Source organism: Saccoglossus kowalevskii, chromosome 6 (assembly GCF_978046115.1).
Source record: "Saccoglossus kowalevskii chromosome 6, keSacKowa6.1, whole genome shotgun sequence".
NCBI classification, from domain to species: Eukaryota; Metazoa; Hemichordata; class Enteropneusta; family Harrimaniidae; genus Saccoglossus; species Saccoglossus kowalevskii.
The window spans coordinates 24,374,461-24,390,340 of NC_140646.1; the positions used below are offsets into that span (position 1 = coordinate 24,374,461).

General features: G+C 38.2%; 1 protein-coding gene across 1 annotated transcript; it reads right to left on the minus strand.

Annotated features, from left to right (window-relative positions):
* Nucleotides 1–1,848: 1,848 nt before the first annotated feature.
* On the minus strand, nucleotides 1,849–7,523 carry LOC146742175 (uncharacterized). Its single transcript, XM_085500815.1, has 2 exons — nucleotides 7,489–7,523; nucleotides 1,849–3,105 (listed from the first exon to the last, which is right to left on the minus strand). The coding sequence occupies exon 2, from the start codon at nucleotides 3,103–3,105 to the stop codon at nucleotides 2,662–2,664; it is 444 nt and encodes a 147-aa protein (XP_085356941.1). The 5' UTR covers nucleotides 7,489–7,523; the 3' UTR covers nucleotides 1,849–2,661.
* Between the last annotated feature and the right edge of the window lie 8,357 nt (nucleotides 7,524–15,880).

Below are 15,880 nucleotides of genomic sequence, written 5' to 3' on the forward strand. Positions count from 1 at the left end.
CCACATTGTAAAACGTGGTCCACTGTGAAGGTTTTATCTTCTGGCATGTTTCCTGTGCTTTTTGAGAACACCGCTAAACAGAATCTCCCCAAACTTCCCATGCACAGGGGCTAATATGAACCAGTGCGTCTGACTTTCAAAACCGTTATTGATTCACTGGTTTGGCAGTTATATTAAATCGGAAGTGACCATTTGTTCACTTTCTGGTTGCCTAGACAATCTGAATTTTCTGAGGCACATACTACAATAGATAGAAGCTACACAAATTTAGCAGTCACGTGAATTTACCTGTCATGTTTTATTTTAACAAAAAACGACAAACAACGCATACAAATTTTATCAATGTATTTTTCCACTGTCAAGTGTTTTTTTTATTTACCAATGAACAAAATTATCTCATATCGGTCATATGGCCATGTGCATAAGCATTAAGCATAATTACAATAGCTCAACGTCTGTCTCTATGTTTCGTCTGCTTGAGGTACCAGACCGGGAAAGTCACTTAAGCTTTACAGTCAAATAGACACACAGAACAAAATACGTTTCAATAGCTAATCTTAAGCCACACCGAGAAAGCATCGAGGCAAACTGCCTCGTCGGGGTCTCTGCCCAGGACTCTTTCGCCTCGCCTCATGGAGTTCTCTCTCTCTCTCTCTCTCCCCGTGACCAAAGACTTAGACTGTTTATTACTTATCAAAACTTAACCAATTACAAAGCAGTAAAAGGTCTCCAAGGCGTAACCTTCACACATTTAATTTTCACAAAGCCAATCAAACTAAGTACTGGACACGTCATATCTTTTGATTAATCGTTCACTATATTACTAACTGCAAATACCAAACATCAGAAATAGCGGTCCGGATGGCGATGGTTATATCGTAATTACCGGTAGTTCCAAACCACTGAGTCAAGTTCCGTCCAGAACCTTGCATGAGCCTAAATGATGACAGATATAAAACAGCCATTCACTAGTAATCAGCTAAATAAGTCGGTCAACAGATACGCGAAAACTAATTCATGACACAACTGTGGTCTGGACATTGAGTGACACTGTTGTCTCTCAACTTTTTTTTGCAAATTGCAAGTGCTAGTGCTGACACATGTATTTTTGCCACATAAGTCATATTCATGTTTTGGACTACATGAAAGGGCTGTGTGGCCATCTCTCTATCAAATAGCAATTTAACGTGCTATCCTTGTGTCAACCAGACTCGGTCAAACAGAATCACCAGCGACCTTAGCCAAGGTTCCCCTGAAGTCGCATTCGTTAGTGAATGAATCTCGGCCAGTGGAATTGGCTTCCCATTAAGTCTGTAGCACACTCACCCATTGAGTTTGTGGCACACTAACCCAGGGTAGGAGTCGACCTTTTGATGTTCAGCCTAAGGTAGGATTTGAACTCGGGTCTAGCGATAACGAGTCTGATGCCACAACCACTATGCTACCAGTGACAGGCAACATGTCTTTGTGAATGCTATGCGCAAGTGAAATACCCTTGGGGCTGCCAAGTTGTTATTATTGGAGGACGCTTACGCACATAATCGCTCCACATTTCTTTCAAATATGGTAGAATACAAATAACCAGTGCAATACCGCAAAATTATGGTACGCTGCGGCTTATGGCGTTATGGTGACACATGTATAAGAATTAATATTATTATGAGTATAATATTTTTTTAAACAATTCAACCTCATGATACAACATTCCGAAAAATATCTAGTTCTTACCAAATTTACCGTTTCTGACACCATTTTATGTCTTCAAATATTTAGACACAAGACGTATTTTATGGTATATGGTACGCTGCAGCTTATGGCGTTATGATGACACATGTATAAGAATTAATATTACTATGAGTATAATATTTTTATGTAATTTTTAAACAATTCAACCTCATGATACAACATTCCGAAAAATATCTAGTTCTTACCAAATTTACCGTTTCTGACACCATTTTATGTCTTCAAATATTTAGACACAAGACGTATTTGTTTTACTCAGTTGGACATTTAAACTTTAAAAATCTATTTTGAAGTATTTTCATATTAAATTGATATTAATCATCAAAATAAGGTAATTGGCAATTATAGCACAGTTTTTGTTTGGTTGGTGAATTTTCAAACTTACAGCGAGAGCATATAACGAATAGTTCTAGAACATCTATATCTAGCTGCTTAAATAAAAAATTACACATGTTATCAATGTATTGATTGCGAATTTTCCTTTTCATCATTCATCTCAAATGCGCTGTATATAAATACGTTTGTTATCAAGTTTGTATTTTTTTCTCATATTTTACTTTCTAACAACTGTCTATACAGTGGCATGTAAGAGTCTGCGATAGATATTATTTCTTCTGGAATATCGAATTCCGGCTTTGAAGAAGTATGGTCTTCAAAGCATGAACTAGCTATGGCATTGCTGTAAAATTTAATAAAATCGTCACCTTTAACAATACTCGGCCAATGATTGATATTTCCAGGTTTCCATTTCAGCATTGACTCATGGAATGGAATCCCAGTTTTGTTGCAATATCGCTGAAGTACTTCTCTAGGTGACTGGACTAGCTCATCTGAATCAATGACGATAGCTTCTTGACCTAGATTCTGGGTAACATGATTAAATATTTGTACCACAGAATTAATATCACAAAATATGAGTTACTGGGTAACCATTCTGTTGAATAACTCTCCATCCACACTTTGAAAATGCTGGAAAGCTTTCTGGGATGCCACATACTGAGATCGCATACACTGATGCGGATCTCTGATAAGAAATGTGTGTTGAAATCCACTCGGCAAGATGTCCATATTTCCATTCAAACTCAATGCAAGGTCCTTACCAAAGACAACGTCTTTCCCAGGGTAGGATTTCTCAAATCTCTGTTTCACGCTAAGAAAGGAATATCCTGGAGTTGACGCTTTTGAGCTGAATGCATATAATTTTCGGTCTTCACCAAACCCATATGCCACATTGTACTCCTCGTGAAATATTTTGAATGAAGGAACAGATGCCATAGACAATTCTAAAACTGTTGATCGAGTACGAGATGTAGTCCATAGCATAACTCGGGTTGGAGGATCTGACGAATAGTCCACAGCCATCTTAAAGAAAATTACAAACAATGATGTAAAAATAAAAAAAATAAAATGAGAATTATTTCATAAGTTACATGTAATTAAAGTAGATTCATGGTTTTATTTGACGCAGAAGTACAACCAGAATTACATCGATGTTGATATATTACTACAATTCATCAGGTAATGTGTTACATTTTACCATAACAGTTTCAGATATTGTGTACTAGATGTACACATTTCGAAACATGCAAGAATATGCCACACCCATGACTTGTTGTAGGATTCTCGGCTACATTTGATACACCTCAATATGATTGCGTTAAACGTTTTCAAGAAGTTGAAAATTACGAAAAATGACAATTATTGTTAAAAATAGAGAACTGGGACAAAATTAAAAAAACATTCACCAAAGGAAAATTGTAGATATCGTCACGAAATGAAGAAATCTTACAGGAGTCCACCCAATATAACTGCATACCAAATATTAAATCAGTTCAGCCGGTGGTTTTCAAAAATTCGAAAATTAATGTTCTTGTTGGATGACGAACGGGCAATCATTTATAAGAATAGTTTCGCTGTCATCCTCATGATAGCAGGGCTACAAACTGAGAGAGGTCAAGATCGATACTGTAGAAGTCATTTAAGCATAATCATTTTTTGTTTTGTTTTGTAGCTAATTTGCATTTTTCTTGGTGGATCAACTTCCCATCTACACTCATCAAGAAAGCGACCCCAAAAAACAACTCAAGCCGTTTTTCAAGAAAAATCACTCACGTTCATCTAGACAGACATACTGAACATGAGCATGAGCATTATATTATAGCATTACCAACACCAGTGAATTTTATGTCACAGTTCGCGCAGTTTTGCCACAAAACCCCAGGCATATTATTGTTCAGCTTCACAGAACCGACAAAATAAACACTATGAAAACACAGAATTAAAAAGAAACGGCGAAATCAAGTTATGAGATAAGAATTATATTATACCATTACCAACACCAATGAATTTTATGATGTCACAGTTCGCGCAGTTTTGCCGCAAAAACCCCGGCATATTACAGTTCAGCTTCACAGAACCGACAAAATAAACACTATGAAAACACAGAATTAAAAAGAAACGGCGAAATCAAGTTATGAGATAAGCGTGGGAAAGTATTAAAACTGTGATATTCAGAAACGGAAAACTTAATTACAGTCCCAAGTCAGTCACTGATTGGTTAAAGATTATACATATGAATGTAGTTAATGACTCGTATCCGGACAGGTTCGGTTCGAAATTTTTGATGCTACCCAGTGGTTATTTAGGCGTCAAGATATTTGTACATGCGATCTGTGATTGGCTGCCATAATAAGTCTTGTCCGCCAGGTTTGCGTGGACAGTGGACATGTCAGTGATTTAGGTGAGTTAGGTGGCTTTTTGTTTTATCTTTGATGAGCTGCATGTATACGACTTGTGTTATTTTGCTTATTTCTGAATGTTATTATTGTATTTCTCTGTTGTCTTGTTAACATGTAATTATTTCTTTCTTTGTGTTTTGTTTTTTGAGTTCTGTAGTGATCAAAAAACAAAATTATGTCAGAATGCCAGAGGCATTGGCAAGTACAAAATAAGAACAGACGTATTTACATGGCTCCGAGAACAGAACGCATTTACTTATTGTTTTCAAGATGCCCATTCAACTACTGAAGTGTAAGATCGCCGACAAACAGAATCCGGTAATAAATGTTATTTTGGGTGTTTTGCCCTTGTCTAAGCAATAGCAGAAGAGTTACTATTTTATTTAGCGGTTCATATAAATAAAGCTAGTGGTATGGGGAACTATGTTCTGATCGATTTGTCAGTTGGTGACTTTTGCTTCATATTCGTTTCAATTTATGGCCCAAATGCATCACTTTTACAAAAGTTACAAAATGGAATTAGTATTATAGGAATTTTGGCGTGCACACCACCCTATGAAATCAAGGAAAGCTTAGAAAAAACTCCCGTGTGCTGAAGGTAATTGAGGCATGAAATACAACTAAGGAATACTGTATTCACTATATTAGAAGCACATTTTCATTACACATAAAAAACAGTGGGTATATTGCAAAATATCGAATGTCCATAGACTTGTCTATGTCCTTCATTTTTACAGTAAGCAAATGTTCTTCTAATACACCAAATGATTAGTGTTGTTCCAATTGTTTAACAATTAATATTTGATGAATTAATGACTTAATACTTGGGCCATACAAGGGGCGTTCAATAAGTAATGGCCCTGACCCATTTCCCATAGCAGGAGATTAATGAAACTTGGCATAGTTATTAGTCTTTCTCTACATAGGAACCACCCAGAGTTATGCATTTCTACCATCGTTTGATGCAGCTCTGGACACCGTTTCTGTAGAACACCCAGGTTGGTCCTGCAATCACGTCGTAACTTCAGAAATCAAGGCTGCATCATCTGGGAAACGCTGTCTTTTCAAAAACAACTTCATGGTTGGGAAGAGATGAACGTGAGAGGGTGCAAGGTCAGGAGATGGGAGAGGATTTCACACGTCAGTGCTTCTGATCTGGCAACATACGAGTTGTGGACCGGAGCGTTGTCCTGCAGGAGGAGAATACCTTTGCTGATCTTGCCCTGCCTCTTGATTTTGATTCTATTAATTTCATCAAAAGGAAAGCGTAATAGGCTCCTGTAATTGTGGTACCTTTTGCAAGGAAATCTGTCATCACTACTCCGTCCTGGTCCCAGAAGACTGTGAGCATGACCTTGTTAGTGAAGGGCTGCACCCTTGCCTTCTTTGGAAGTGGTTAGTCCAAGTGCTTCCACTGCTTCCTAGGAATCCATCTGGCAGACACGTTATGCATATGCAAATGGTCATGAATGATAGTTTCCACACACCCTTTACTAATCTTGAACCTCTTGGGCTATTTGGCGAACAGAAATGCGTCGATCTTCCAAAAATGGCTGCCTCAACTTGACAGACAGATGCCTCATCAATGGCAGAAGAGGGACGACCAGGTCTCGGAGATGTTTCCACGGACTTCCAGCCATGTTTGAATTCACGACGCCAGCATTTTACAAGGTCATATGATGGGGCATCATTTCTTTCATTTCATCAAAAGTCTCCCTTGGTGTGCGTCCTTTCAAACACAAAAAAACGGATCACTGCGCAACACTCAACTGGCTCGATTTAACACCTGACTCAGTTCAGAGCTTAGTTCAGAGTTGTTTTTGCAACATAACCCATAAAGATGTAAATCATTACATATGCAAAATTTCATCTAGATCAGACAACTGGAGGTAGGTAAGGGGCATTACTTGTTAAACATCCCTCGCATATCTTGTCAGACAACAAAATTATAGCAGCAGTTGCATATATATTTGCAACAGTACTTAATTAATCAATTTATATGCAAATTAGGTCATTAATATACACAGATTTTAAAAAATGACAAAAATATTCATCAAAATAAGAGAATTGAAAAGAAATGAACAAATCTAAGAAAGGTCTACCCAAGGTACATATACACCAAGTATCAAAGCATTCCGGCTTGTAGTTTTCAAGAAGTCGTCAAAAAAGTAAAACATTGACACAGATGACGACGGGCGACGGACAACCACTCATATGATAAGCTTCGCTTGACAAAGCGGAGCTAAAAAATCAAAAAAAATCAGGATTTTGTTCAACAATTCCAATATGGAAGTGCAACAACCAGACAGACATCTTCATTTCGCATGCACTCGTCTATTATAATGAAGGTATGGCATTGGTCCAGTGTACATACAAAGGTAACTTAGGTAATTTAGACACATATTGATTTTTTTTTTAAATCAGGCAAGTTATGACCTGTGGTCCCTCCATTATGTTTGCATCCTTGTTAAAACAAAGATGGCGGACTATAGCGTTGATTCATCTCGTATTAAGATAAAGATGGGAAACTATAGCGTTGATTAGTCTCGCATCTCAGTAATTACATGCCTGTGTGTTCTTGCAATGTCATTGATTTTTCTAATATGGTGTGGCTCATTCCTTGCCTTGCATATTGACTGTATAAGTGCACTTGTGGGTTTTTAAATGCAAGCCGGGATAGTTGTTCAGGGCAAAGCTGGTCATAAACCACATAAACAAGCTTCTCCCAGCCCTTTCAATCCACTGTGAATTAAATGCCTATTTATAGAGTAACTTTTCATGGTTTTATGATATGTTCTTGTACCTATTCATGGGGAGTTCATCATACTCACCAACTCAGTTGAACGCTTTCTTTTTGCGCTTTACATCGTGATGGAAGGAATGAAATTTGATCATGAACATTATCATTTAATTGTATGAAGTCATACAAATTTTGTTATAATGCCACAATTATGAATTATTTGCATTATATACAATATAACCCATAAATTAGAGGTATACATCTTACCTTTTATGTTGGTCAGTCAACTAGTACGGCCCAAGAATCAACACGCAAACAAACAAACAAAGAACATAATTTATTTCAATCCCTTTGATATTTATAGTGACTGAATTGTAACCTATTTATAAACATCAGTTAAAGAGGAAGGTGGTTACGTTCCAAAGAGTAAAATGTATCATTTATATCTATGTGTCAATTGACCATTTAAATTTACTGGGATGTTAATCAATTTAGACTATGGTCTTGTTTTCAATTTCGGTATTTTTTTGCGTTTTTACATCTCAATTGTATGAATATTACTAGTGTGCATGCATATTGAGTTACCTGCTCTATACAACTCCGGAGTGAATTTCTGCCTTTTAAATGCAATTCTAAGATTGATGTTTCCACTTTGCTGGTAAATCTGTATGTTTCAAAATTCATACACAGACTATTTACATGTGTATTCAAATGTTGTTTTAGATACCAGTGGAAAAGCTGAAAATTAACCAATTATGCAAATTAGGTAATTAATATGCACAAATATTTATACACAGACTATATACATGTGTTATTCAAATGTTGCTTTAGATACCAGTGGAAAAGCTGAAAATTAACTGATTATGCAAATTAAGTGATTAATATGCACAAATATTTATACACGGACTATATACATGTGTTATTCAAATGTTGCTTTAAATACAATGAATATTTAAATAGACAACATATTTAAGGTGGCTTATTAGCATTACATTATCCATTAATTTTGAAAAAGAAGACACTATATTATATTTCTACAATACAAAAAATATAACATTCAACAAAAAAATTACACGCAATAATAATCAAATCGATGCCATAGTGTTGTTGTTTTATCGTGAATGAAATATACCATACCAATAACATAAATACAATATAAATAAAAACTAAAAAAATACGTACGTTTATAGAAATAGAAACAAACATATTCAACTGAACAATAAATTAAAGGCAAAACAAATATACACAATTTTAACTATATACTATTTTTAGGTGCAAAGATTAGGTTTTAAATACCCCAAATGGAATTTGGAAAACAAGGTTAAATTTAAATTGTATTGTCAAAGTTTTACAGCTAATCTAACATGCGTTATCATCTGAACTGCTTTCGGTATATCGACTTAGTTTATGTGTATTATGTTTTTGTTCCTTACTGCGAGTTGTAAAAACATAAATGCACAAACAAATAAAAGTAGTGTAACTGAACCCCAGCCTAACTGTGCGTCAAGGTTTACTAATTTATTATACAAACTTGATGGTATTATCAGAAATACATGAATACACAAGTGTTTTAATGTGCAGTGTGTCTTTAAGTGTAGAAAGTTGTGGGAAACTTGAATTCTTTTATCACAAGATGAATGCAAAGAAGGTGCTATATTGCTTTCAATTTTGATATGCATATTAAAACAAAGAGATGTATTTACTTGGCAAGATTGTGCCAGGTTATAGTGTGTCAGGCAATCATTTCATTTGACACTGGACCAGACAATATATTGATCATTATTAAGTGATGAAAACATAATCGATAACGAGTTTATCTTTTTGCTAATCGTCCAGTGTATAATCGCATCAGACAAAAACTTATCCCATAAATTCTTCACAAAACCTCAACAAAGTATACTAATGATATAATGGAGCGTTTGGTATGAAGGATCTATTTATTTAATTTAAATGTACGAATGGAAACTTCAGCTTCACAAATTTTACAGGAACTTACCACAGTTATGAACTCAAGCATCCAACCATCTAACTTCAAGGTTCTAACATAGTTTGTGATTGAATTGTCAAGCTTGATAACTTCCCAACTAATACACGGCAGTACTATATTTGGGAATTCAACTTTCCAACTTAACGTAACGTCTCCAGGTATGCGTTGCACTACACTGTTTGCAAACTAAACTTTCCAACTTATACTGGGCCCTACCATAGTAATGTTTGGATAACTTAACTTTCAAGCTAACTATTTACCAACTAAATCCTACCATAGTTGAGAAGAAACCGACTTTCAAACTTTATAACAATTTATCGAATTACTAACTTCCGAATCTATGTATGGCCGTACCATAGTTCACCAAACCAAACCTTCAAACTTATTAACTATCGATTTATATGTGGGTACTCAACTTTCACCCTTCATAAATTAGTAGAAACAGTACAAAGATGCATAATTATTTATAATTTCATATCATTTCCACCAACATCCCCAAATTTGATTCTAAAGGACTACATGACAAAAGAGATGATTTTACATTTACTATAATCAATTTTCCACAACCATACAGCAATATACCACTCACTACATTTCAGCTAATTTATTCACTATGCCGAGCCTGTAATACATATTCAGACTTTTCAAAAGACATTGTCTTCACCGGTCTAGACTATTTAACGAAAGGTTTTGTAGCAAACGACAGGCCTTGGCAAGTTGTTTTTTTTCAGCCAACATACCAACAAGCTTGTTCTTAAATATGTATTAACTTTATTGCACAGATGGTCAGAGATGGCATCACTGTCTAGTGTTGACTTCATATTTTCAACATAAATCACTTGATGAATATATGGCAGGTATCAAATATGAAGCAGGGTGCGCCAACTATTTGAATCTTCTGATATCACTTCAAGTGACATTGATACCATCTATAACAATCTATACATTTTCTACTTATTTGGCTATATACGTAGCGCCCCTGTTGTTTCTCGGTTATTTGTTTGTTTTGTTTTGATGTGTACATTTTGTTTGACTATTGGTATATTTCACAGGTTTCAAATAAGTTTATTTGATTAAATTTCTCAAATTATATATTCGACAAGATTAAGTAACTGCTATATAATAGATAATAAATTTCTCTAGAAGATTAACGGGCATCATATCGATTTCATATCTATCTATCTATCCTGATCGAATCAGTATAGATTTCTCATAAAATGTAATAGTTAAAATTAACATGTACATTATATTTTTGTGTGATTCTTAGAAATTTTAACTTCATGATAGATCATTCCGAAAAAATATCTAGTTAAGTTTACCGTTTCTTACGTCATCAAATATTTGGACACAAGACGAATATGTTTTACTTTGTGACATTTTAAAGAAGAACTTAAAATCCATCTTTAATTAAATTGATTTTTATCATTAAAATAAGATAATTGGCAAACATATTACATTTTATTTTTAAGGTTCAAATTTACTGTGCGAGTATCAAAAAAAGGTTTTGTTGTTGTTAAGATGGTTTTACGACTCAAAATGTTAAATACAATATCAAGTTGTATTTTTCTCATATTTTACTTTTTAACAACTGTCTATACAGTGGCATGTAAGAGTCTGCGATCGATATTATTTCTTCTGGAATATCGACCACCGGATTGGAAGAAGTATGATCTTCAAAGCATGAACTAGCTATGGCATTGCTGTAAAATTTAATGAAATCGTCACCTTTAACGATACTCGGCCAATGATCGATATTTCCAGGTTTCCACTTCAGCATTGACTCATGGAATGGAATCCCAGTTTTGTTGCAGTATCGCTGAAGTACTTCTCTAGGTGACTGGACTAGCTCATCTGAATCAATGACGATAGCTTCTTGACCTAGATTCTGGGTAACATGATTAAATATTTGAACCACAGAATTAATATCACAAAATATGAGTGACTGGGTAACCATTCTGTTGAATAACTCTCCATCGACACTTTGAAAATGCTGGAAAGCTTTCTGGGATGCCACATACTGAGATCGCATACACTGATGCGGATCTCTGATAAGAAATGTGTGTTGAAATCCACTCGGCAAGATGTCCATATTTCCATTCAAACTCAATGCAAGGTCCTTGCCAAAGACAACCTCTTTCCCAGGGTAGGATTTCTCAAATCTCTGTTTCACGCTAAGAAAGGAATATCCTGGAGTTGTCGCTTTTGAGCTGAATGCATATAATTTTCGGTCTTCACCAAATTCATATGCTACATTGTATTCTTAATGAAATATTTTGAATGAAGGAACAGATGCCATTGACAATTCTAAAGCTGTTGATCGAGTACGAGATGTAGTCCATAGCATAACTCGAATTGGAGGATCTGAAGAATAGTCCACAGCCATCTCAAATAAATCAAAGAGAAATCACAAACAATGATGTGAAAGTAAAAAATGTTTTTACATTTCATAAGTGACATGGTTTGATTTGACATTGGTGTAGTTTCAAATGTTTATCAATTACTACAATAAGTCCGATAATTTGTTTCATGTTTTACCATGACAGTTTCAAATGTTGTAGACTAGATGTCTACATTTTGAGACACATATGAAAGTTTCAAGCAAGTCCCTTAGCGTACCTAACGACATACAGTTGAATAGTTGGTAGGGAAATGTACAAGTTCAAAAGCACAAAACAAAGTACAAAATACACAGACAAACACATTATACAACACAGTCATAATCAGTAAGGATGGACCTTTTTCTGTGTTTGGAAAAGAGTGAACATGTCCTCCTGTGTGATCAATAATATTATTACAAAGCTCCAAACTCATTCTAAACCAGTGACAGACTGGTTTTATACTGTCCTCAACCAATTAGCTTTCTATCTATTATCATTATAGATATCACTTTCCCTGAATTTTTCAAATTATTTAATTAACATCCTGTGAGCTTTATTTATGCATGATGATGAAAGAATTTCACTTGAAGATAACATTTCGTCAAAATTGTGGTGGTTTATTGCTCACAGTCTATACATAAATCAATACGTTGTTTATTTTGTAGGATGACATCAACTGAATACGAAATCAAGTACAATCAAGCACAATCACGTTACACACTAATATATATAGAAAGACGTCTTTTATAAAAACAAGTTTATTGGATAAACACCTCTGATTTTAAAATTGGAGGGAAACACTGTTATTGGAATTGACAAGCAACTCTTAAATATTCATTTCAACTTAAGACTATGGGTCTTACTGTGCCAGTGTGGTCCCCATAGTAAAATCATACTGGTGGTAGGGTGACGTGGTCGGTTAACTAGCATTCCAAAAAAAGAGGCCAAAACAGTTGTTCTGTAGCTGAGACTGCTCAATCGCCTTTGCGCAGGGATCACTGTGCTCGTCCGGACTGGGTTAACAATCAAAGTTTGACCCGTGATAACGGGATCCACCCTAAAAAGACATTCCTCAATTGACTGTGTGTCTCTCATAATAATTGATGAAGACGTTTTGCATTCTCCAGAAGCCTGCCCTCAGCACATTTTCGAACTTGGTGTCTCTGTAGACCCTGTGCAGAGGACGCAAGTCAGTCATGATCCTCAAACACTGTCAAAGTGATCCACCTAGAAATGAAAGTCGGGGAAGCTGGTCTTCCCTGCTTACCCTGGCCATAGTACATAAACATGTGCCTTGCCTTGACTTCCTAGTACGTCTCTCATAGCTCAAAGCTTGAACCAGGCTTAGAAGCAACTCCTCCTGATCCTCCAGGCCAACAATATTTGCCAAACAGGGGATGATGATCGGCTGTGGATTGTGCCCTAAGTTTTGGTTCTTGGCGAAAAACTTAATTTGTATCTTCAGCACAGCTTGATTGTCCATAAAGGTGGCATAACCGTCCAAGAACAAGGCCCCTAATGTCTACCAGAGGCAAGAGCTAGTAGGAAGTTTGTTTTCCACATCAAATATTTTAGTGCTAATTCCAGTGGTTCAAAGAGTGGTCCAGTTAGAGCTGACAACACAACCGATAAATCCCAAATGGGTGGTTCCCTAGATTAGGGTCTAGGCCTCTGATTATGGAAAGCAGTAAACAGTCTCCTAATAATTGGCTAGTCTTGTCCCCAAAGAGTTCTCAATGGCGGGTGACAAAGCTGACCTATAGAAAAAAGATTACAGCATAGGACAACCCTTAGTCATCAAACAGATGGATGAAAAAATCAGCTACCTGGCCAACAGTGGGTGACATGGATCAATCTCCCTTCCACTGCACCAATCAATGTATGCCCACAACTTGGAGTCATAAGCTGCATTGGTGGAACCCCTCTTCGCCCTGGCGAGGACTTGGCAGCCCGCTCAAATAAACCTTTTGTCTGTGCAAGTCTACTGAGAGCCTCCATGTGTATGCAAGTAGTACACTGTTGGGCTCATTGATAGTGTGCCATCCGGTTGGGACAGCAGATCTGGGATGTCCAGAAGCACTACCAGTGTCTCAACTAACATTTCGAACAGTAGTGGAAATCAGGCCTTGGTTGGCCAGTTGGGAGCCAGCAGCGTCAAGATGCAGGTGTGCTCCTGTCAAAGTTTCTCCAGTACCCAGTGAATCGGCGGGAAGGGAGGAAAGGTGTACCATCCTTGTGGGTCTTCAGAATTGATAATGCGTCCATGGCCCACGCTCCTGGAGTCAGCAGGAGTGTCACATATGTTGGGAGCTTGGCATTCCAGGGTGTGGTGAATAGGTCTATCTATGGACCGTCCCACAGCCGAAACAGTATGGAGGCTACCCATTGGGGTACTTGCCACTCCATGTTCTGTAGGCAAAATCACAGCTAGACTGTTCTACACTCTTGTAAGGTGGTATGCAGTTAGCTCCACATTCCATTCCAGGCACCCCAAGGAGCGAGCGCTCCCCAACCTGTGAAGGAGGAATCTGTTATCAGATTCATAGCCATGATGAGTGGGGCCGAGGGGACCCTGCCTGAGGTTAGCAATTGCCATTCACCAGGGCAAGGCATCCCTCACTTGGTTTGAAAGTGTTATTCGCCTCTCCAGTGTGTTACAACAAAGTGCGTTGCACCAGATGGCTGCACAGTGCAGTTTGGGTAACTACCCTGCGAACTGACATCATCTTAATGATGCGCATCAGTTATCGGAGAGACACAGAAGGAATGCTTGACTAGACGTTTGGATTATACCTAATTGGTGTAGTAAATCCTGTGTTAGGCTCACCTGCTCGGCCAACAACACCAGTCATCTATGGAGCCATGCATAACCCAAAGGGAAGCACCCTGAATTTGAATACTTTGCCCAAATGGGCAAATCGAAGAAGTTGATGACTCACTGGGTGCATCTGTATGCGGCTAACCAAACGAAACAGTGCACGGAGAGTAAAACAGTGTTTGGTGTCTCCATGCAGAACCGTTCAAGGAGCATATACTGATTTAGTTTGTTTAGATCCAGAACTGAATGCCAGCCACCTGTAGCTTTAGGAACTACAAACACATGTGAGTAGAAGCCCAGACTTGTTGCCTGGTTTTCTACCCTGTGTATTGCACCCTTTGTAAGCAAACTGTCTACCTCCTGTCAGATTGCTTCCACATCCCCTCGCAATTCCCCAAACAGTGCCCCCCGGGAGAGTAGGAGCACTTGCTTCCTGGCTGCTTCTGGTCAGTGGGGGCTGACTTTGGCCATTGCGTTTTCTCTGCTTGGGGTCCCGTTCGCTTGTCCTTGGCAGCAGCCAACTGGCTCACAGATTCCACCTGTACCATCTGGTAGGTGGTTTCCCGAAGCCCTAAGACTGCACTCTCCTTTTCCCCATCAAAGAGTGTAGAGGAGGTCCAATCTGCGTAACTGGACTCAGTCCACTGGCAAAAACACAAGCTGCCAAAACAGCATCCTGCTGCACAGAGGTAGCCTGCCAAGAGAGCCAGATGACACTGCAGGATGCGTTCTGCCTCTTAGACTTCAGAGTCCTGGAGACACACCGTAATACGTTCCAGTGTGCTGGCCACAAAATCCAGAAAGTTAATGGGTCGCAACTCTGCTCTCAGATGCCGGGAAACTCACGGAGCACGGCCATCCCTCCTTACCCGTCCTGCAAAAAAACAAAAGTTTGTGGTTCCCGGGTCGGGGAAGGAGCCGAGGGATCTAGTTGGGGCGTGAGGTTTGGCTCCAGATTCCGCTGTTTCCAGTACCTGACACCCCACCGATTGGAATGTGCTTGTTCCAGCAGAAGGAGTTAGACATAAGGTTACCCCACCCTGGGGTCTTAGGACAATACTTTTCTGCAGGGGACCAACACCCGCCCATCAACACCGACTATGAACCATCTGCCACGTTCAGCAGTCTGCCGGACCAAGGGATTCGTGCAGACGATGTTGCCTTTGATCCCACCATCTGGGATCCCAGAAGCAACAGCTTCAGGATCAAGGGTGGGGGATATGAACATCGAGTCACTCAGACCAATGACTTTCTGCATCACCCCCACAGTGTGGTTCAAAGAGTTGTTTCGGAGAACAGACTCCGAGGGGCAACCTGAGGTTGTACCCGCAGAATCAGACATTGCCAACCCCCCCTTCACTTTAAGAAAGTGAGCAAGGGCATGTCCACTCTGGAAATGCCTGCGGGTCTTAGAAGGGGGACTGACCAGTCGAGGAGGCAGTGCCCTTGGAAAGGTCCCTGGTTCTGGCTTCGACA